General features: G+C 42.5%; 1 protein-coding gene across 3 annotated transcripts in view; it reads left to right on the top strand.

The window, feature by feature from the left end:
- The window catches only part of ZGRF1 (zinc finger GRF-type containing 1), a 213,515-nt gene that overhangs the window by 134,871 nt on the left and 54,311 nt on the right, over positions 1 to 24,333 (top strand). For all 3 annotated transcript variants that reach the window (XM_077476750.1, XM_077476747.1, XM_077476748.1), the window contains 2 exons: positions 16,100 to 16,347; positions 20,177 to 20,336. In XM_077476750.1, coding sequence (XP_077332876.1) covers positions 16,100 to 16,347; positions 20,177 to 20,336 — 408 coding nt within the window. The remainder of the gene's footprint in view (positions 1 to 16,099; positions 16,348 to 20,176; positions 20,337 to 24,333) is intronic.

The raw sequence follows: 24,333 nt of genomic DNA, 5'->3' as shown, positions 1-24,333 counted from the left end.
CCATCCTTTTCCTGTATCTGCTTTAATTTTTGCACATCTGTTTTTCAAAATTCCATTAAGTCTCTCAACTTTACCACTACTTTGTGGATGATAAGGTGTATGGAAAGCTTGCTGTATGTGAAGGGCTCCCATTACCTCTTTCATTACTTCCCCAGTAAAATGGGTTCCTCTGTCACTCTCAATAGTTTCAGGAACTCCATATCTACAAACTATTTCATTCAAAATTTTCTTTGCTGTTGTTTTTGCATTTGCTTTGGCTACCGGCCAGCACTCTGGCCAGCTTGAAAACATGTCAATACAAACTAAAGCGAACTCATAGGTGTCTATTCTGGGCATCTGAATGTAGTCTATTTGAATTCTTTGGAAAGGGAAATCTGGCTTAGGAGAATGCTTTTGGGGAACGTGGACAGGCCTCCCTGCATTGTACAGAGCACAAGTGAGACATGAAGCACAAAACCTGGCTGCAAATGCACTAAATCCAGGTGCTATCCAATAGCAGTCAGTAAGTGCCACCATCGCGCCCTTAGCAAGATGACTGACGCCATGTGCCAGTTGTGCTAAAACTGGGTACAAACCCCTGGGTAGACACCACCTGTTGTCAGCGCTCCACAGGCCCTGCTGATTTTGGGTAGCATTACATTTGTTCCACTTATCCTTCTCTTCATCAGGGGCCTGGTTCTGCAACTGAATTAGAGTTTCTACATCCCACTGCTCTTGATGAGGGGAATCTGTCCCCGCTACCTGGGCAACCCCTACAGTGGGTGTGAATCCAAATGCCATAAGGGCAGCATCCTTTGCCGCTTGGTCCGCTAAAGCGTTTCCTCTGGCTGTCATGTCATTTCCCCTTGCATGCCCTTTTACCTTCAAGATGGCAACTTCTGCTGGTTTCTGAAAGGCCTCAAATAGCCGCTCTATGAATTTTGCATGTCTCACTGGCTTCCCTGCACTAGAAATTCCGTGCTTTCCAAAGCCGTGAGCAATTCCAAACGCATATCTGCTGTCAGTGTAAATGTCTCCCCTTTGATTCTCTAGGAGATGACATGCTTTGACTACAGCACACAACTTCCTGTGCTGACATCTGGGGTGCCAATGCCTCCTGGTGTAAAATGGTGTCTGTAGTGGTTACAGCAAAACCTGTGCATGGCTGACCATCATCGGTGTAAAATCTGGAACCATCTACAAATAAGTGTGTGTCACAATCTGATAAAGGCTCATCTTTTGCTGGTGTGACAGAGGCCCTTTCTACCTCCATCAGAGCCATACAATCATGAGAAAAACTCTCTGATTCTACATCAGTGCCATTTGTTGCATCTTCTTCATCAAATATAGGAAGAAGAGTAGCCGAATATAAAGTAACACACCGTTTGATTGTTAAATTTGATGGAGCAAAAAGAGCAGACTGGTACTTGTCAAATCTACTGGCAGACACATGTCTGGTATTTACTTGATTCATGATTTCCTGTACTGCATGTGGCACATACAGGATCAGAGCAGAATCTAGTACAAGCTCAGTTACTTTGTCTAGCAGCAAAATGCAGGCTGCTATGGCTCGCATACAACTGGGGGAGCCTTTGATGACAGGGTCTAATGAGGCTGATACATACATCACAGGCCACTGTTTGTCTCCATGTAGCTGGGTGAGTACACCTGCAGCAAATCCATTGACTTCATGACAGAACAACGAGAAAGTCTTATTATAGTCAGGAAGTCCAATGGCGGGAGCTTCAGACAAAATTTTAATAAGCTCCTTCATCTGCAATTCATTTTCCCATGTGAGGTCGAAAGGGTTTCTAGTGGTAGCCTCATATAGAGGAGCCATAAGTTCTGATGCATTTGGAATCCAGTCCCTACAATATCCCACTAACCCCAGGAAGGCACGTAGTTGCCGTACATTTCTTGGCTTTTCAAATTTTTGTAGAGTTTTAACTCTATCTGGGGTTAGGTGACGGATTCCATGTGAAATGCAGTGACCCAGGAAGATGACTTTCTCTTGGCAGCATTGTAGCTTATCTTTGCTAACTTTGTTGTTACTGTTATAGAGAAACATGAGAAGGCTTACTGTTTCTCTGCTACAAATGTCTTTTGTATCAGAACAAATAAGCAAATCGTCTATGTACTGAAGCAAAACTGTGTTTGGGTGTGAGGGGGACCATTGGTCCAATACCTGCTTTAACGCAGTATTATATTCAGAGGGGCTACTCACACAGCCTTGGGACAATCTTGTCCATGCTAATTTTTGGGCATCATTGGTAAAAGAAAAAATATGCCAGCAATCTGGGTGCAGGGGCACCGAAAAGAAAGCATTTGCAAGATCAATCACTGTAAAGCAGGTGCTGGAGGCAGGTATTCCACTTAGTAAAGTGTGGGGATTGGGCACAATCGGGGTATCTGCCTCAATTATTTTGTTAATGGCTCTCAAATCATGCACCATGCGGTATGTCACCTGCCCACCCTTCTTGTCTGGCTTCTTTGCAATTGGGGACAGGGGTGTATTGACTTGGGACTTAATTGGTACAACAACCCCTGCTGCTTTCAGTTGAGTGATTTGATCCTTTATCCCCTCAATCTGAGCAATACTCAGTGGGTACTGTTTAATCTGTGGGAGATGAGCTCCTGGTTTAATTTTTATCATGACTGGGGTGCAATCCAGCAGACCTACATCATATTTGCTGGTGGCCCATAATTCAGCAGGAATCACTTTCAATTCTAGTGGAAATCGCGGAGTGTAGTCTTGGATTAAAAATACTCCACACGCAGTATTTAAAACTTCTCCTGACAGACTACTGACCACTTGGACTCCTGTAGGAGTGTAGTCTATGTTTGCTAAAATTTGATTCAAAATGTCAGCTCCCAAAAGATTGGTAGGAACTGTGTCTGAAACTAACACTTTAGTGACAATTTCTGTTTGCTGTCCCAGCCTGAGTTTAAGTGGCTTGGACTCAACCAAATCAGTAGATGTCCCGGTTAGGCCAACACCAGAGATAACATTTGTAGATAATAATCCTGGAGGTAAGTCCTCTATATTAAAAACACTTCGGCTTGCACCAGTATCTATTAAACAGGTTAATTCTGTTTCTCCTCCAGGATAGGGGAGTTCTCATAAAAATACTTTTACTCTGGCCTCGGGACCATTGTCTCCCCTATTTAACATGATTGATACTGGCATGCCATTTTCCTATGCCTGATCCACTGCTTTTGGCAGAGAACTGGGATCAGCATTAGGTGCCTCTAAGCTCTTTTCCAGTCTACGGTCAGGAAGATGGCAGAATTTGGCTATGTGCCCTTCCCTATCACAATTGTAGCATATAATTGGTCCCCGATTGCCACGATTTCTGACATTGCCTTTGCCTCTTCCTCTACCGCTCTGCTTCCCCACATACATAACCTTGGGTTTGCTGTCTTTTTGGTTAATCCTGTTTTCTATGGATAACAGGATAGGCAGGATGTCTCGAATAGACATATTGCCTGCCTCAGGCCTTGCTGTGAACAACTTTTCTTTCAACTGGGGTATTAAACCATCAAGAAACCTTTGTTTCACCAGTTGTGTAGATGGACTTGCAGTTTCTCCCACCTTCTCTTCCTCTATTGTAATGCCTGCTTCCTCAGCCATATCACTTAACCTCCTCCAATAAGCCCCTGATGCCTCCTCTTTCCCTTGCTTAGCATTCATAAATTCAGCATGTCTGGTTTGTCCATATATTTGGGGCAATTTTTCCTTCAATTTCTCACAAACCTCCCGTCCACTAACCATCTTACCTAGATTTTTGATGTCTACACCACATTCTTTAACCACTTTCAGACCGGACCAATTTGCTGGTCAAAGACCAGACCACTTTTTGCGATTCGGCACTGCGTCGTTTCAACTGACAATTGCGCGGTCGTGCGACGTGGCTCCCAAACAAAATTGACGTCCTTTTTTTCCCACAAATATAGCTTTCTTTTGGTGGTATTTGATCACCCCTACGGTTTTTATTTTTTGCGCTATAAACAAAAATAGAGCGACAATTTTGAAAAAAACGCATTATTTTTTACTTTTTGTTATAATAAATATCTCCCAAAAATATATAAAAAAACATTTTTTTCCCTCAGTTTAGGCCGATACGTATTCTTCTACATATTTTTGGTAAAAAAAATCGCAATAAGCGATTATTGATTGGTTTGCGCAAAAGTTATAGCGTCTACAAAATAGGGATAGTTTTATAGCATTTTTATTAATAATTTTTTATTATTTTTTTTTTTACTAGTAATGGCGGCGATCTGCGATTTTTATTGTGACTGCGACATTGTGGGGGACCCATCGGACATTTTTGACACATTTTTGGGACCATATAAATGCAGTGATTCCTGTGTAAATGACACTGGCAGTGAAAGGGTTAACCAGTGGGTGGCAGTGTAGGGGTTAAGTGTTCCTAGGGGTGTGTTACTAACTGTGGGGGGGTTGGGCTTTCATTTAGTGTACACTGATCTCTGCTCCAATCACATAGAGCAGAGATCAGCGTCACTAGTTGCTAGGCAGAATGGAAAAATGTTGTTTACACAGCATTTCCTCCATTCGGCCGCTCCGTGAGACGATCGCGGGGATGCCCGCGGCGATCGAGTCCGCGGGTCCCGCGACCGGACTCACAGGGGTCCCGACCAGTGCGGGAGCGCGCCGCCGGCAGCGCGCTCCCGATGGCAGGGCGGCATCGAATATTGGACGTACCTGTACGCCAATATGCCTGCCCGTGCCATTCTGTCGACGTACATCGTCGTGCGCTGGTCGGGAAGTGGTTAAGTATATAACCAGACATGTGGCTTCCCACTGCTTTAATAAGAAGCTGATGAATGTCAGTAGCAGAAGCCTCATATGCTTCCTGTGCAGCGCTAAGTTTGTTTGCAAACCCAATTGGATTCTTTCTAGGGTCTCCCAATCCCTCTAATATGGATCTCATATCTTGGGGACTAAAAGGTACATGCCATTTAATTTGAGACTTACTGTCAATAGCATTACCTTCAAAAACTAATTGGGTTCTGACAGGATAAACTGCAACAGATTGATCTATGACCGGGGCAGAAGGGGTGGCATCTCCCTTCTTTCTCTCTTCATCTTATTGCCACAATTTGGAAATTATGGTTTGCTCCGGAAGTTCAGACTCTATCTCTCTTTCTCTGGCCAAAGCCTTAAGTTCAGAGAGATCTAGTTTTGAATTTGTGCCTTTGGATTTATGCCAATCATCTGTTTCTAGGATACGAGCCAAATCCCTCTTTGTAGGTTGATATGGGGCTGTTAAACCTCTGCTCTCTACTATATTGCCCAGCTCATCTTTTGTATGTTCCATGTAATCTAATTCTTTTGCTTTTGTGCGTGGACCCCTTAAAGCCAAACTGGCAGCCAAAGCCAAAGCCATAAGGTGGGGGGTCCTCCTCCATAGAGTCTTCTGGCCAAACGTAGTAAATTTGTGCAGTACTTTTATTAAACATCTCCATCAAGCCAGTTTGATTTGCTACTTTAGCTTCTGTCTCCCATGTGCAAGCTATTCTCCACGTTCCTTCACTGCACAGTAGTGGGCCATAATCATGCAGAAAAGTTTGCCATACTTGTAAATCAAAAGTCCCTTCAGATTTTAAAGGTTTAGCTGTTCCCTTTGTCCATTCTACCCATTTATCTAGGGGCTCAGTATAGGCGGAACCGTACCTTCGGTTCATATATTCTCTAGTGCTCATCTTGCGCTGGGCATTTTCTGAAGGCTTCTCTCCCTTCATTCTCTTACTTAAATTAATGCCCATAATGACTGGCCAGTCTTCTCTATCTGTGCCTATACACTCTTGCCTCTAAAACAAATAGTACAGCAAATCTGCAGATTTACAAGAAAAGTCTCCACTTATCTACGTGGATAGAAGGGGTTTATGACAATAGACAAAACACTCATTAAGAGACCCTCCTCGTCTCTTCTCTTCTCTGTGAGTTTTATCTGACCCTACCATGCGCCTCTGACCCAGGTCGCCCACAAGGAGTCAACGCAGGGAACTGCAGAGGATTCTCCCTATCCACACACAGTCCAGCCCGTGAAGGGGGACACAAACACATTCACACACACATGTTACCCAACCAGAAAGGTCCGAGAGTGGTCTGGTTTCCTTGAGAACCGACAGATAGGATACATAGGAAAGGCAGAAATATAGCAAGCTTAAGGACAGCTTACCTAGCCAGCATTTAGATGTCTGCGTTCCCGATGATCCAGATCAAAGCGCGGTTCCTTCTGGAAACTCTGCCAAACTCCTGATATCTGACTCGCCAAATTGCTATGACTGATTTCTGATTGGGACTCTAAAACAAAGTTAATACTGCAGCTGTAGGAACAGATTCACAGGACTCAATCACTGTGTTTAACCAGTTGCCGACCGCCGCACGCCGATGTACGTCGGTACAATGGCACGGGCAGGCATAAGGACATACATGTACGTCCCTTGCCTCCCGCGGGTCGGGGGCCCGATCGGGCCCCCGCCCGGTGCCTGCGGCGGTCGGTATTCGTTCGGGAGCGATCCCGGACGAGGGGACGGCCATTCATTCATGGCCACCCCCTCGCGATCGCTCCCGACGAATAGAAATCCCTGGTGACATCACTTCCTCTCCTGTAATGTAAACACAGGAGAGGAAGTGATGTATTCTCTCCTCCGTGTCGGTATTTTTCGTTCCGACACGGAGGAGAGCTGATCAGTAAGTTGCACCAACACTCACACACACAGTAGAACATGCCAGGCACACTCACACCCCCCCTTTACCCCCCGATCACCCCCCCAATTACCCCTGCCCCCCAGTCACAGTGACACCAATGTCATTATTTTTTTTTTTTGCATTGGTGTCATTTGTGACTGTAATAACTGTTAGGGCAGTTAGAGTTAGCCCCCTTTAGTTCTAATGTACCCCCCTAACCCCCCCAATAAAGGTTTAACCCCGTGATCACCCCCCGTCGCCAGTGTCACTAAGGCTGGGTTCACATTGCAGCGGTTTATGAGAACGAATGTGATTCGCACCGCACTGCAGTGCAAATCACATCCGATCTCTGTGCGATTCGAGTTCAGCCATTCGCCGCACCCGCCGCACCCGCCGCACCCGCCGCAAATTCGCACGGGACCCTTTTTTTGGCCCGCAGCAGAATCGGATCGCATGGGTGTTCACACCATGCGATCCGAGTTTGCAGATCGCACTGCGATATGCGAACTGATCTGGGGTGTCAGTAACATTTCACTGACACTCCCAGCAGTTCGCATAGGGCAGTGTGAACTGCCGCCGGGAGGCATGCGATGCGGGAACCCGCCGCGGATTTGCGGCGTTTCCGCATCGCTCCAGTGTGAACCCAGCCTAATAAGCGATCATTTTTCTGATCGCCGTATTAGTGTCACAGGTGACGCTAGTTAGGCAGGTAGGTATTTAGGTTCGCCGCAGCTTTTTATAGCGCCAGGGACCCCCATATACTACCGCATAAAGCCCCCTGATTGCCCCCTAGTTAACCCTTTCACCAGTGATCACCATATAACTGTTACAGGTGACGCTGGTTGGTTAGTTATTTTTTTATAGTTTCAGGGCACCCGCCATTTATTACCTAATAAAGGTTTAACCCCCTGATCACCCGGCGGGTGTCATTTGTGACTAATAACTGTTAGGGCAGTTAGGGTTAGCCCCCTTTAGTTCTAAGGTACCCCCCTAACCCCCCCAATAAAGGTTTAACCCCGTGATCACCCCCCGTCGCCAGTGTCACTAAGGCTGGGTTCACATTGCAGCGGTTTATGAGAACGGATGTGATTCGCACCGCACTGCAGTGCAAATCACATCCGATCTCTGTGCGATTCGAGTTCAGCCATTCGCCGCACCCGCCGCAAATTCGCACGGGACCCTTTTTTTGGCCCGCAGCAGAATCGGATCGCATGGGTGTTCACACCATGCGATCCGAGTTTGCAGATCGCACTGCGATATGCGAACTGATCTGGGGGTGTCAGTAACATTTCACTGACACTCCCAGCAGTTCGCATAGGGCAGTGTGAACTGCCGCCGGGAGGCATGCGATGCGGGAACCCGCCGCGCATTCGTGGCGTTCCCGCATCGCTCCAGTGTGAACCCAGCCTAATAAGCGATCGTTTTTCTGATCGCTGTATTAGTGTCACAGGTGACGCTAGTTAGGCAGGTAGGTATTTAGGTTCGCTGCAGCTTTTTATAGCGCCAGGGACCCCCATATACTACCGCATAAAGCCCCCTAATTGCCCCCTAGTTAACCCTTTCACCAGTGATCACCATATAACTGTTACAGGTGACGCTGGTTGGTTAGTTTTTTTTTTATAGTTTCAGGGCACCCGCCATTTATTACCTAGTCTCACTAGTGTACCCCTAAATTTAGGGGTGTCTACTTTCCAAAATGGGGTCATTTGGGGGGGGTTTGTGCCATCTTGGCATTTTATGGCCTTCAAAACTGTAACGCCCTTAGAAAGCCTGAAGGCGGTGCTTGGTTTTCGGGGCCCCGTACGCGGCTAGGCTCCCAAAAAGTCACACATATGTGGTATCCCCATACTCAGGAGAAGCAGCAGAATTTATTTTGGGGTGTCATTTCACATATGCCCATGGCATGCGTGAGCAATATATCATTTAGTGACAACTTTGTGAAAAAAAAAAAAAGTTTAATTTTCCCGCAACTTGTGGCAAAATATAAAATATTCCATGGACTCAACATGCCTCTCAGCAAATAGCTTGGGGTGTCTACTTTCTAAAATGGGGTCATTTGTGGGGGTTTTGTGCCATCTTGGCATTTTATGGCCTTCAAAACTGTAATAGGTAGTGAGGAGTGAAATCAAAAAATTACGCCCTTAGAAAGCCTGAAGGCGGTGCTTGGTTTTCGGGGCCCCGTACGCGGCTAGGCTCCCAAAAAGTCCCACATATGTGGTATCCCCGTACTCAGGAGAAGCAGCAGAATTTATTTTGGGGTGTCATTTCACATATGCCCATGGCATGCATGAGCAATATATCATTTAGTGACAACTTTGTTAAAAAAAAAAAAAAAAAAAAAAAGTTTGTAATTTTCCCGCAACTTGTGGCAAAATATAAAATATTCCATGAACTCAACATGCCTCTCAGCAAATAGCTTGGGGTGTCTACTTTCTAAAATGGGGTCATTTGTGGGGGTTTTGTGCCATCTTGGCATTTTATGGCCTTCAAAACTGTAATAGGTAGTGAGAAGTGAACTCAAAAATTTACGCCCTTAGAAAGCCTGAAGGCGGTGCTTGGTTTTCGGGGCCCCGTACGCGGCTAGGCTCCCAAAAAGTCCCACATATGTGGTATCCCCATACTCAGGAGAAGCAGCAGAATTTATTTTGGGGTGTCATTTCACATACGCCCATAGCATGTGTGAGCAATATATCATTTAGTGACAACTTTGTGTAAAAAAAAATAAAAAATTTTTTTTTTGTCATTATTCAATCGCTTGAGGCAAAAAAATAAAATATTCAATGGGCTCAACATGCCTCTTATCAATTTCCTTAGGGGGTCTACTTTCCAAAATGGGGTCATTTGGGGGGGTTTTGTACTGCCCTGCCATTTTAGCACCTCAAGAAATGAGATAGGCAGTCGTAAACTAAAAGCTGCGTAAATTCCAGAAAACGTACCTTAGTTTGTAGATGTGACAACTTTTGCGCAAACCAATAAATATACAATTATTGACTTTTTTTTTACCAAAGACATGTGGCTGAATACATTTTGGCCTAAATGTATGACTAAAATTGAGTTTATTGGATTTTTCTAATAACAAAAAGTAGAAAATAACATTTTTTTTCAAAATTTGCGGTCTTTTTACGTTTATATCGCAAAAAATAAAAATCGCAGAGGCAATCAAATACCATCAAAAGAAAGCTCTATTTGTGGGAAGAAAAGGACGCAAATTTTGTTTGGGTACAACATTGCATGACCGCGCAATTACCAGTTAAAGCAGCGCAGTGCCAAAGTGTAAAAAGACCTCTGGTCATTTACCAGCAAAATGGTCCGGTCTGAAAGTGGTTAAAATGTCCGTTCAGTGTCAAAATGTATTATTACATGTTATTTTATACATAGATAAGAAAGGAGTGGTGTGAGATGTTATTAAAAACTAACAAATAGAAATATGTTATTAAGAGCTAACAAATAGAAATATATTATTAAAAGCTAGCGAATAGAACAATTTCAAAAGTAAAACATTGAGAAGGGAGGGGGGAGTAGAGAGTGTTTAGTAGGAGATGTTTCTGTGTGTTAGGTGAAGGTTACAAAACACATTTCAGCAGCGAGGACAAAATGGAGTCTCTTGTGCTTAAATGAACAGTACAGTGAATGTCCATGTCAGATACTTATGATACTATTTTAGGACCATTGTCATTTATACAGAGATTAGTGCTATAAAAATGCACTGATTACTGTGTAAATGACACTGGCAGGGAAGGGGTTAACCACTAGGGGGTGATGAAGGGGTTAAGTGTGTCCTAGGGAGTGATTCTAACGGGGGAGGGGCTACCAAGGACATGACAGCGATCCCTGCTCCCGATCGCAGAGGGCATTTGATGTGTCATGACACAAGGCAGAATAGGGAAATGCCTTGTTTACGCTGGCCGCCGGAGAACATCGAGTTCCCAGGATCCACGGGCACGCTCCAAAGGCAGGCGTGCGCCCAAAAGGTGGCAAATTTAAAGGGACATACCTATATGCCCATTTGCCTGCCTGTGCAATTGTGCCGATGTACATCTGCGTGTGGCTGTCGGCAAGCAGTTAATCTATGGGGAATTCTTACCAATGTATAAATATCTCCCAATTAAAATAATAAGTAAATTACATTTATTAATATATAAGTATAATTATACAACTTTATACAAAACCGGACTTTCTGGTGATTAATATTTCATACACATTACCAAAGACATCAACGCAACAATAAAACCATTTTCTTTAATATTTGACAAATAACCCTAGGGTAGCCCCAATCGACTATGTTAAAAAGGTTGTGGTGAACCGCGCCTTAAATTCAAACGCACAATATCGCTTGCCGCTCGGAAGACAATTTTCTGAATTTCTCTGGCCAGAAGAAAGTCACAATATGTCTTTTGACTTTCCTTCTTCGGCCATTTCACTGAGAATCCCCCCCCCCCAAGGGGCAGCCTCCGAATGCCTAAACGAGCCAATTTTTCAGGATGTCTGTCTCCTGTAGTAGTCTATAGTCTAGAGGCATGTTACCCGCTGGTTCCCAAGAATTATCCTCTGCTTAATACCTTTTCCATTTAATAAGATATTGGTTTTGCCTACCTCTCTTCCGACAGTCCAGGATAGCTTCTACCTCAAATTCTGGTTCATCATCCACAGAGACTGGAGGAGGTGGAACTCCATCTCTCCTAGGAAAAGGGCTTGGCGTGACTGGTTTAAGCAGAGAGACATGAAACACTGGATGAATCCGATACGATGTTGGCAATGCCAGTTCAAATGCCAAAGGATTATCTTCCCTCTTGACCACAAATGTCCCAACAAACTTTGGCCCCAATTTCCTGCAAGGACAAGACAATTTGAGGTTAACAGAAGATAGCCATACCTTGTCCCCGACCTGGAAGCTAGGACTGCTTCTTCTCCTATTAGATTGTCTCTTGAAGTCCTCTTGAGCTTTCTGCATAGTTTCTCGGAGGGTCTGGTAATTAGTCTGGATAAATGTTATGCAATCCTGAACTGCTGGTACTGAGGCTTCGGGATATGGTGTTTGGCAGGAATGAAGGATGAAATCCATAGTTCGCCCAAAAGGGTAACTGGTTGCTGCATGCACAGTTATTGTAAGCAAATTCATCACATGAAAGTAAGGAAAGCCAATCATCTTGGGAAAAAGAACAAAGCCACCTTAGCTCCTGTTTTAGAGTTTGGTTGGTTCTCTCGGTTTGCCCATTACTTTATGGATGATAGGCGGAGGACAAACAAACATCACATAGATTGTCAAACTTCTGCAAAGACTTTTCCAAAATCTGAAACAATGTGCCAGGTGACGGGTGAGGAATGGAGGACTTGGGTGGCCCAACAAAAATTTGGCGACCTGACGCCATGGGACAACCTGACTTGAACAGGGAAATGGCACTTTGGTGCCGCTATTATGCAGGACTGCCCCCCTTCCCCCAGCACGCGGTCGTCTAGGAAGCCGTCGGCCCCACGTGAGTTACCTTGAACGTTAAAGCTGACCAAGCGCATCACGCGTGAGAACCCCTTACAAGAGGACAGACCAGTCCTATACTGCACGAACTAGACTGCGGACTGGGATTACTCAGCCCAACAATCAGTTGACCTACCGTGCTGACCCGTCACCTGGTAAATACTCTCTTAATAACCTGATCAGTACGAAGTTAATTTATGACTGTTGACTATTCATGTTCTTGTTCCCACTACAAGTGAAAAACGAAAAAGGAACGACTGGAGTATTACGTATCAGCATTACCTGCAGCAAATGTTTATCCTCTCTGTTTATTTTAATTTTTTTTCATTCTTTTACTGTATATCAAGCTGTAATACCCTATCTCCTATAAATAAAGATTGTTTAAAAAAAAAAAATCTGAAACAATGCTATCAGGAAGGCCATGTAGTCTACCTCTCTAATGAAGATATTTACTGTATCCATAGCTCCATTCTGGAAACTGCCAGCAAAGGCCTCCTTAGGCATTGATTGCAGGACCGCTGTAACACATTCTTGGATTGCCGCCACATATGCAAAAAATTGTCTTGAACTTGGACTTTTGCAGGCAACTCTTTTTGGGTTGCAGGGAAGATGTGAACACCATTCCATCAATTTCTGCTTTGATTCCGGATTGAACTGGTAGCACCAAGTCTCATCCTCTGTGACGATGATTCGCAGAAAGGATGGATCTTGATCACACATGGTAATCAAATATCCATAGGTTTACATCAGTTTTTCTTCCTGTTCTTTCTGTTCGTCTGTCGGCTTATGCGGCACAAACCGGCAACAGATCTTTCACTTACCCAAATCTTCACGGATGTTGGTGCACCCCGTGTCCTTGCTAGTGCCTAATTTATCCGCCATCAATCATAGAGTCAGTCGCTGATCTCGTGCTAGCATTTGTCGCACTCACTCAAATATGTCTGGGGTTCTGCTTGTTGACCCAAACGTGGCTCACCCTCCGTTGTTTCGTAAACACATTTTCTGCTCACGACTTCTGTTCTGGTACACTTTCATGTGTCACCAATGCCATTTTCCCCAATTTGTAGCAGAACTTGATGTTCACTCATTGCTCCATTGCACTGTGACCCTACCTCTTACACCAGGGGTGCCCAACAGCTGACCCCCTGCACCCTCTGATGTGGCCCACCACCTCCTGCTCTTAGGTGGCAGGTCAGCAAACCCAGATCGCGGGTTCCCCACCTGCCATCCCCGAGCATCAGTGTGAAGAACGGAGCTGGCTAGAGGAAGCCAAGCCGATGCTTCCTGTATAGTGCCGGCTTCTTTCATAGGCGGAGTGATACCGAATGTACTCCGCCTGTGACAGTTGCCGGCGCGATACAGGAAGCATCAGGTCTGCTGCAGCTGCATGCTCCTGTCACACTGATGCTCGGGGGGGTGGGTTAGGAACCCGCAATTTGGGACAGCAGCCACCAGGGATACCCACCGGCAGTACCAGCCAGTGATGCCCACCAGCAGTACCTGCCCTGGATGACAGCCAGCAGTAGCCACGAGCCATATCCACCTGGGGTACAGCAGCAGCCAGCGATACCTGCAGTAATCCTGAGAAAGAAATGAAGATTGAGGTCAATTGAAATGAAGGTAAATCCCAGTGCATCAGTGTGAATCGGTGTCCGGCCGATTGGGTTCGCCTGCCCGTTTTTCATGCGGACCCAAACGGACTCTCAATTCACCTCTATAGAGTGACGGATATAAACGGACTTGTGTCCATGTACACCCGCCTATCTCCAATCCGATCTGCTTAAAAAACAGAAGGGGATCTGTCTGGATCAGATCGAAGGGCCCATAGAGTAGAGCAGGCTGTGTCAGTGTCTGCTCTACATATGCGAGTGAGCACAGACCTGTCATCCGCCCGCTACGATCATTGTGGTTCGCAACAGGTTACCTAGTCGCTAAAGTGGCCCTCGCTCTTCAAAGGGTTGAGCACCCCTGTCTTACACTGACTATGTTCAACTGCCCGCAGCAGGTATACCCTCATGGTCACATGTACTTAATGCTTTGGATGCTTCGCGACGTGTCTCTGGATAGCCATGTGCATACACGCGCACCTGGCCCATGTTGCCGTTGAGATATCGGACCATTCACCAAACTTTTTAGACACCTCATATTTCAAGTCATAGTACATTGTTAACCCTATTCAGTAAATGTCTTATTCATATTTTTTTTTTTCAAATATAGTTTTTATTGAAACCCAAACAGGCAAAACCAAGCTATTACATCCATAATGTGTAGACACTGAAAATGTAAAACATATAACTTATGTGTCTAGCAAATAAATAGTTTCTGAAATACATAGATTACAGGTGGGTATCAGGAGAGAGTGTCAAGAGAAATTATAACAGACAGATGTCTACTGTCGGTTATATGTCACAAGAGGTAGAGGTTGAACTATGGAGTAAGACCCGAGGTTGTCCAGAACCATTTTCCAATGGTCAGAGTAGAGGAGAAGTAAATAAGTCGAGGGAAAAAAATGGGGCGGTGGGATAATTAAGATATCCTAACAGTGGAACTTAGTTAAGATAATATGTTCCGAGAAGGGCCGTGCCCTCTGCAGAAAAGACAAACTGGTTCCAAAGCCCCCCAAGTTTTAGAGTATTTTTCCTGCTGATGTTGCGCAGTAAGTGTCAGGTCCTCCATTTTATTTCATATCCTCCACCTTGTGAAGCCAACTAGCAATAGGCATTGGTAGTTGTTTCTTCCAATGGAGAGGGATGCAGGACTTAGCGGTGTTCAAGAGTTGTCGCACAATTGATTTTTTATAAAATTTGGCTGAAATGGTGGAGACATGTAGCAGGAAGAAGGCCAGGTCATCAGATTTCTCTGACTGTTGCCCAAAAGTGATTTAACTTGCGGCATGACCAAAATATGTGGAGCAGCGTCCCTCTGGCATCTCCAGCAACAATCAGTTGTAGCGGGGTAGTATTTGTGTAGCAAATGAGGAGTAAGGTACCACCTAATCAAAAGTTTATAGTTAGTCTCTTGGATTTTCGTACAGACTGATGATTTTAGGGAGAATCTGAGGGTGTGTTGTTGTTGTTGGGTTGCCGTAAATGTACGATTCAATTCCTTTTCCCATTTTCTCAGGTATGGTAAATGTGGTTGCTCGGCCGGGGTGTTTTAAGAGATTGTATGTTTTAGAAGGAACTTGCGTAAGGGTGCCTTCATTGGAGCAGTATTCTTCAAAGGTCATCAGATGATGTGGGTTTGGTATAGCATTTAGAAAGTGCCCTGGTTGGTGCACGTTCCAGAAGGGAAATTTAAAAGGGGCCTGTGTCGCTCATCAACATTTCTGTGGAGGGCCATTGTCCTGCCATGAAGAAATTAGATGCCTGACCACGACACTTGGTGGAAGATGTCTTATTCTTAAGTGCCATAATCTATAACAATAATCTTAAATGCAGTAACCGATCAGAAACCATCTTCTACTGCACTGACATCAGCAAAGTTATTTGTGAACTGTTGTCATGGGGCACTACACTTATCAATTAAAAACTCTTTTCAAATAAGGCTATACATAAGTGGTTTGTAGTTTACCAGATTTTTTTCTTGCTGTGGAGCCGCCAACAAAGTAAAAAAGTAATTTTTTTACACTTTCCACAAAACACACAAGATGCAAGTGGATACCCATCTGTATAAAAGAAAAAAAATCAGCGCTGCTTTATTTATTTCTGGTGTTTTGTATATTGACACTATTGCATGCTGCTGCCATCAGACCAATTAAGCGCTGACACCTGACTTTAAGAAACCCATCTGTGTTTAAAAAAAATAAAATAAATGCTCCAAACAAATTTTCATCTGTCCTTATGACATAGACCTTACAATACTGCGCATACTTTGTTGAGTAGAGACTCGGTCACAAATTTCTGTACTCTAACCTATGTTTGTTGCTCCAGGTCCTCTGAATGTGAAAAACCTAATAAGAGTTCAAGAGGAAAGTTCAAGCCACCAGCCATTACTGCAAAGATTTCTAACAAATGTGAGATTCCAGATCATAACTTTGTCATGAGTTTAGCGAAGGATATAATTAAACACTTCTGTTTGAATGAAGACCAAGCAGCTGCTTTGATGCAAATAGCACTAATGATGTGTGGTTCTGATGGACCCCAGAAACCACAAAGCCCCCCTATCACTATCATCCATGGTAAGCAAAACAAAAAAATAGAAACTGCATTTTTCCTTTTGTAATTGTTTTTTTTTTTTAGCATATGCTCTGGGTCTGATTACCAATTTATTACCAATAAAGTGCATGGTGAGGGTATGTTATGGGAAATCATAATTTAGGACACCCTGTAATGTAGATTACAGATGGCCCTTAACTGGAAGAAACCATTTCACAAAATAAATTGTTTTGGAAACAGTGACCTTTTAGTGATAATTTTTTATGTTATTTTTACAACTTGCTATATCATTTCTTCATTGTTGTATTTTTAAACACATGTAGCGGTTCTCCCTCTAGTTGCAGTTAAGTCAGCATAGCTGCTGAACAACTGCTAAGATAAGAGTAATTCCCAGCCAAACCATGTACTGGGTTTGCAGTGATGAAGCTGAAGAAGCACAGCCTGCATACCTTATATAAAGTGTGTGTGTGTGTGTGTGTGTGTGTGTGTGTCATTTTCCCTCCCTGGTGTCATGTGACTTGTTAGTGTTACAAGGTCTCACGTGTGAATGTATATTTTGTGAACAAAGGAGGATGAGTTTGTCATCCTTTTATTGTAGGCAAATATCACAATGGGTCTAACAGAGACCATAGGTAATCCATATAATGTTTTGTAAATAAATAAATTCTACATAGCATGTTTTAAAAACATTGTTTCTAATGTTTTAAAAAGTTATTTTCATTTAGCTGTCCACTTTTATATTTAGTGCCCGTTCACACAGGGGCGACGCGACTTGCAGCGCGACTCACAGACGCGACCTGCACACGACTTCAGCGGCGACTTGCAAAATGACTTCTGTATAGAAGTCAATGCAAGTCGCCTGAAGTCGCCCCGAAAATACTACAGGAACCTTTTTCTAAGTCGGAGCGACTTGAGTCGCTCCTATTAGAACGGTTCCATAGTACAGAACGGAGCGTGACTTGTCAGGCGGCTAAGTCGCCTGACAAGTCGCGGTAGTGTGAACGGGCACTTAAGGTTAGTTAACTTTTAAAAAGCAATAGGCTCCCTTTATTACAGTTGGATATTTCGTTTTTAGATGTTCTGTGTGTACAGGTGCCTTTCCCAGCTCTTTCTGAGTTACGGAATGGATTTTTAAACTCTAATTTTTGGCACTGACAGAACATCCATGTGATCTTCACAAATCATTACATGGCTTTTTTATACAAATCTCACAATCTTTTGTCACCCATGTGTCTTATAGTCTAAATGTAGTAGGGGGAGGACTTTGAGAAGCACAGACCCTCTAACGATAACATAGAGAGAGCCCATTTGGGCAATTCAAACTGGCTATGTGAATTTTAGCTGCATTTTCACTACACATTGTCATCATAGGTAAGCTCTGCTTTTACACTTTTTTTGTTTCACAAGAGATTTATTAGTTTTTTTTTTTCAAGGTTTACAGACACTGCGAAAGGGAAACTTAGAAATAATACTTTGAATGACAAGATAAAGAGGCAGAACTGTCAACAAAATGTACATAAACCTAATGACACAAGCTATGAGATAGGGCTAAACACTATAGACCTCCTGAGTAATGAGAACTGCATGTTCAGCACCAAGGAAGACTTTTTCTTTCTTTTAACCACTTTCAGATCGGACCATTTTGCTGGCTTAAGACCAAACCACTTTTTGCGATTCGGCACTGCGTCGCTTTAACTAACAATTGCACGGTTGTGCGACATGGCTCCCAAACAAAATTGATGTCCTTTTTTTCCCCACAAATAGAGGTTTCTTTTAGTGGTATTTGATCACCCCTGCGGTTTTTATTTTTTGCGCTATAAACAAAAATAGAGCGACAATTTTGAAAAAAACGCATTATTTTTTTACTTTTAGTTATAATAAATATCCCCCAAAAATATATTGAAATTTTTTTTTTTTCCCTCAGTTTAGGCCAATACGTATTCTACATATTTTTGATTGGTTTGCGCAAAAGTTATATCGTCTACAAAATAGGAGATAGTTTTATGGCATTTTTATTAATTATTTTTATTTTGTTTTACTAGTAAGGGAGGCGATCAGTGATTTTTATTGTGACTGCGACATTATGGGGGACACAGCGGACATTTTTGACACATTTTTGGGACCATTGTCATTTATACAGCAATCAGTGCTATACAAATGCACTGATTCCTGTGCAAATGACACTGGCAGTGAAGGGGTTAACCAGGGGGTGGCAGTGTAGGGGTTAAATGTTCCTAAGGGCATGTTACTAACTGTGGGGGGCTGGGCTTAGTGAACACTGATCTCTGCTCCAATCACATGGAGCAGAGATCAGTGTCACTTGTTGCTAGGCAGAACAGGGAGATGCTGTTTACAACGGCATCTCCCCGTTCAGCCGCCCCGTGAGACTATCGCGGGTATCCCCACTGTGATCGAGTCCGCAGGACCCGCGACCAGACTCACGGGGGTCCCGACCGGCGTGCACGCGATGGCAGGGCGGCATATAGAAATTGACGTACCTGTACGCCAATATGCCTGCCCATGCCATTATGCCGACTTACATCGGCGTGCGCCGGTCGTGAAGTGGTTAAACCACTTACAGACAGTCGGCAAGTGGTTAAAGGACATCAGCATTGTAATAGCAATACAAAAATTACTTACTTGAAAAATCTCCTTTCATTTTGTGAATTCTGCCTGTCTGCTGGCCATCTCTTTCATCAACTTTCTGGATTCCCTGCATGCTTTGCAGCTTCTCCTTTTCTGTTTCTTAGGACTAAATATTTCATGGTACCTTTCTGCCTGCAAGTGATTAGTGATTCCTGTACTGACTCTAACTCCTGAAGCTTCACCTCTCAGCACCTCTGTAGTCCAGAAGGCAGGCTCTGTGAAATGTGTAACACAGCAGTGCCTACTCACATAGTTCAGTGAATATGTCACAGATTTCAAGGAAATAAATGGATGTGGATCGTCATTAAGTTAGTTTACAAACTTAAAGCTTACTAGATTAATAGGACTAGACTACAAATAATTGAAATACAAAATAGAAATCAATATATGATTTTGATATTTGACCATAGTTACGCTTTATTTATATGGTCGGGTTGTTTTGCCCATGTATGTGATTGGTTGCTCGAAACATTAAAATTATGCATAGCTTAGCTAGAGCAAAGAAAGATTGATGCCAGAAATCATAACTAAAAAAAAACAAAAAAAACATTGAAGGGAAGGTAAAACCACACTTAGTTTTTGTTGACCATAAAGAAAAAGAATGGTCAATATTATCGTGTAGTGAATAATAGGTGGGATTGTCCTCTAACCTCCAACACGATATCAACAAAAAAGATAGTGTGGATTACCACAGACGGGTAACCCCAGAGAGAAGTGAGGATCACTGAGGAACAATAACCACTAATACATAACCATTTAAAAAATGTATTTTATACGAAAGTATTAGCTATCTAACATTACCAAATGAAAATTCATGGATATATCACTAAGACACTTTCATATAAAATACATTTTTTAAATGGTTATGTATTAGTGGTTATTGTTCCTCAGTGATCCTCACTTCTCTCTGGGGTTACCCATCTGTGGGAATCCACACTATATTTTTAGTTTTTGTTGACCCTGTCCATTGTTCATAGGTACCTAATTAAAATCTGATTTCTGACTTGTTCTTTTGTTTTTTGTTTACACAGTTTTTGTGGATTACAAAAAAAAACAACTCAATGGACACACACACGATTTATTTGTAATGCAACAACACATAATATGTATATAATAGATGACTTCATAACTGGCATCATTCACGAACAAAATTGACATCTGTATTTTGTCCAGCAATCTCTAAAATGGCGACATTTGTGATTACAGGAGTTTTTGGAGCTGGAAAAAGCTATCTACTGGCTGTGGTGGTTTTGTTCTTAGTTCAACTATTTGAAACCTATGATCCATCTGAAGAACAGGGTTCATCTCACTGGAAACTGCTTATTTCATCATCCACCAATGTTGCAGTGGATCGAGTTCTTCTAGGGTAAGTTTACATTGTGCAGTAGAGTTCTATTTAAAGCTGAAGTAAACTCTCTCAATCAACATAAACAAATTTTAATCCTTATGCTAACATTAGTAAACCATTTGGGAGGTATATTATATTTAAGTTTTAAACATTTACATTTCTATAGTTGCTCCCTGTTTTCTGGACTAGGCCAAAATGATGTCATACATCCCAGAATTCTTCATTTTTTATTTTTTTTGGAGGATGGGGTTTTCTCAGATAAGCACACCCTCCTGCTTGCCTAAGCTAAGAGAAAATTGATTCCAGGGAGTAAATGCTACAATAATCATTTGCCCTTACTCAAAATGGCCACGGCCAGAAATGCTAGGTGGTTGTTTTTCAAAAGGTGGTTTCTCAACAAAATAAAGCATGGAGACATGGATGGATGGGGGAGTTTTCTTTGAATATAAGAAAAGAATTAGTGTTTTTGTATTGTGGTGCTCAGATACAGTTAATTCAGCTTTAATCCATTTAAAAGTAAGGGAACCTTTACAATTATAATTTGATTAATAAAGATTGTGAAATATTATCGAACCTGAAATTGCTATCACTCTGGTAGATGTCATTGTGATACATTTTTTAGAGCTATGTTGTCTATGGAGAACCAATGAACACAACGGATTTCCCTAGCACCTCCATTATGGTATGATACATTTTGAAATACTAAATCATAAATTATAATAAATAACTATAAAAAATATACAGTTTATCTGTATAACCTTTAAATGATTTCTATTAATGTTCTCCACCATCACAGCATATTGTTTCCCTGTAGTCTGCTCAGGATATTGTTTTTTTCTTTTCCTCCTCTCAGTAAAATGGTGAGACTAAAGCCTCATGTACACTGCTGCAACTAAATGGACGTTCAGAGAAAGTTGGATGATTTTTTCACCTGCCCCTGAACTCATCCAATGTTACCTTATGTGTACATGTACACAGGTTCGTTTAATGTAGTTTTTAGGCAGTTGCCTTTAGAGGCTTTTCTTTGAAGGCCTGAAAAAATTAGTTCAGACGCCAAAGTTTCTGACGTTTCAGACAGTTTAGCCGTGGTTTCATTTAGAAGCGTTTTTAAAGGTGCCCTATTTTTTTTTCTTTTATATTCCAAAACTAAAAAATGATAACAAATGAGTAAAAACCACAATTTTTTTTTTTTAAACTTGTAATTGCTTGAAATACTTCATAGACCATTTATATACCCCTAATGAGCCCACGATCCAATCCAATACACCACTAGCATTGCTGTTAGCCAAAGTAGAATTGGAATTTAACCTATATGTTGTTAGATTTGAACCAGATGGCCCCACCCTTGAGCTTGACCCCCGACTTGATCAAACATAGTTGCATGAAATCTGGCTTTTTTTTTATTCCATTTTGCCCTCCTGTTAAATTCTAGAAAGCTTTGACAATGATTCACAGGACTGTCTCTTACCCTCACCCCAACCTGTTATCTTGGACACCCACCCTTCATCCAAGTTCTAACTTATTTAATCAGTGACTTCACCCCGTCTGATATTTTCTAAATTCCAACCTCAGCAGGCATTTCATAACAATGTTTACTCAGCGCCCCCCCCACGACATGACTCTCAGGTTACCTAGGAGACCACTTTGCTTACTTACCTATGTAAGTTTATAAACTTATGAGCCCAACCATCCCTATATGAGCAAGCCCTTTCAATGTTGATAATTATTACCCAAAACTGTGAGCTTTGGCTCATGAACCCCCATAGAGGCAGAGAACCTAGGTACAGTAGCAAATAGATTATATTTTCATAATGTCTGGCTGTTGACACAAATTGTTCTTTCAGACAATGATACACTTTATGCTCCTCCCTCCAATCATAGCCTAAGGGTTTAGGGTTAGGGTTTCCCCTTGAAGAACAATTTTAGGGTTATGTTTTAGGGTTTCCCCTTGAAGAACAAGGTTAGGGGGTTAGGGTTTCCCCTTGAAGAACAGGGTTAGGGTTTAGGGTTTTCCTGCTAAGGTTAAGGGGTTAAAAAATAAATAAGTTTTTTAAAAGTTAATAAACAGCTAAAATAATTCATCTATATGTATATGTACATATATATATACACATAGCTGAGAGTCACCAACAGACGTTCCTCTGGTGGTACACGCTTCCTCATGTTCGTGTCCATGCGTGTAAACCCGGGCCGAACTTTTTCAAGGAGAAGGTCAAAGGTGGCAATGGACATGTGAATAAAATAAAAAAATGTATTGGGAAACTACGCAGCTGTACATACATGTTTGAAAAATATCCTGCAGACATGCTTTGCGCAATCAATGGATGAGTCCAGTAGCAGCGAACTCTGGTCCTCGCACACAATTTCCGACATCTTTCCAACCTCATCAATGGCAAAGTCAGGAGCTTTTCCTCACATATGCTCATTATGGGATTCATAGTAAAATCACTGAAATTGAGGTAGATACAAGTACACTGCTGCTCTCAGCTGCTGCTACTCTGGTCTACAGAATGGCTGAAATAGTCAAATACTACTGTTTTTTGTGCTTTGGGAGGGTCTTATGATGTTATCTTAAATAAATGCTCCTAGATGCGAATGCGGCAAAACGTCGCTAAATGGGAGTTTTTCAAACACCGGTTTCAAGCTGTCAAAAAAAATCATTCAGAGTAGGTTGCCTGAGCGTCCCATGTACATTAGGGCCGGTTCACACTGCGGGCGATGCGAGGCGACACGACTCGCCTCGCCGCAGTGTGACAAGTCGCCCCCGTTCTGTACAATGGAACCGTTCTGAGAGGAGCGACTCGAGTCGCTCCAACTCAGAAAAAAGGTTCCTGTACTACTTCTGGGCGACCTCGGGGCGACTTGCATTGACTTCTATACAGAAGTCATCTGCAAGTTGCCGCTGAGGTCGCGGCAGGTCGCGGCGAGGCAAGTCGGTGTCGCCTCGCCTCGCCTGCAGTGTGAACCGGCCCTTAGGCAAAGCTGCAATTTGTAAATATTGTGAGAAGGAATATTCTTTTCCAATTGCTACAAGGATGACAAAACACATCCTTGCATGCCAGAGGTGCTCTAAAGACATTAACAAATATCCTTCTTGATCCCCCAAAAGGCAATCCGATATTCCCTGAATCAATTTACCTATAAATGTTAGTATCCAATTATGTTACGTACGTTTAGAAAGACAATCCAGGCTTTTCGTAAAACAATCTACTAAGCTGGCTAGAACCAGCTCTTGTAATAAGAAGTCAAATTTTAAAAAGCAAGTTTAGTTTATTTACTGAATAAGCTGTACATTTGTTTTTAAGTAAAACACTTTTACTGCATATACATTTTACCTTCCCAGTGCAACAGTATGACATTTGAATTTATAAAACTACACCACGCTGAATTTTTTTTTTCTCATGGCTTTAAAATTTCTGTAAATTCTTCATCTCTAGTCTCACCTAATGATACAGTGCTTTGAGAGTACCACGCCTGCTCATGCTCCCTGCTGTGCATTGGTAATTTTAATTAGTGCGTCCACAATTAATTGGAAGTTAACAGGATATTTGTCTTAACTTCTAAGAGATTATTGAGTTTTGTAAACATAGACTCTAATAGTCCTAGAGAAAAACTTTTTTATTTGTAGTGTCTAATCCAGTAAAACTGTATATGAAGCAGTGATACCAAAACAACCCTTAACTCTTAAAAGCTGCAGGGTATATACCAGCGATGCTCCACAAGAAACCACAAATGTATGAGGGTTGGTAACAAGATAGAGGTAAAGTGCTTAGAAACTGTGCACATTTCCGATTTGAAGGAAACATGCACCATGTTTTTGTATTGACCGTGATTTATAACCTTGTTAGGGCAGTTCTAGTCTACAGCATGTTGCTGCTGATCCCCTTTGTCCTTATTTTATGAGTTCATTGCCTGCAGGCTCCTGTCAAGATGCCTCCCACCCATCTGTTTTCTCATTCCACACTTACCTATGTTTGGTGATGCTTCTCCAATAACTGTAAATACTGGCTAATTT

Source organism: Lithobates pipiens, unplaced genomic scaffold, assembly GCF_037356315.1.
Source record: "Lithobates pipiens isolate NorthernLeopardFrog02 unplaced genomic scaffold, aLitPip1_a1.2 Scaffold_13, whole genome shotgun sequence".
Lineage (NCBI taxonomy): Eukaryota > Metazoa > Chordata > Amphibia > Anura > Ranidae > Lithobates > Lithobates pipiens.
Note: the sequence above shows the minus strand (reverse complement) of the source record. Positions and strands in the feature narration are given on the sequence as shown.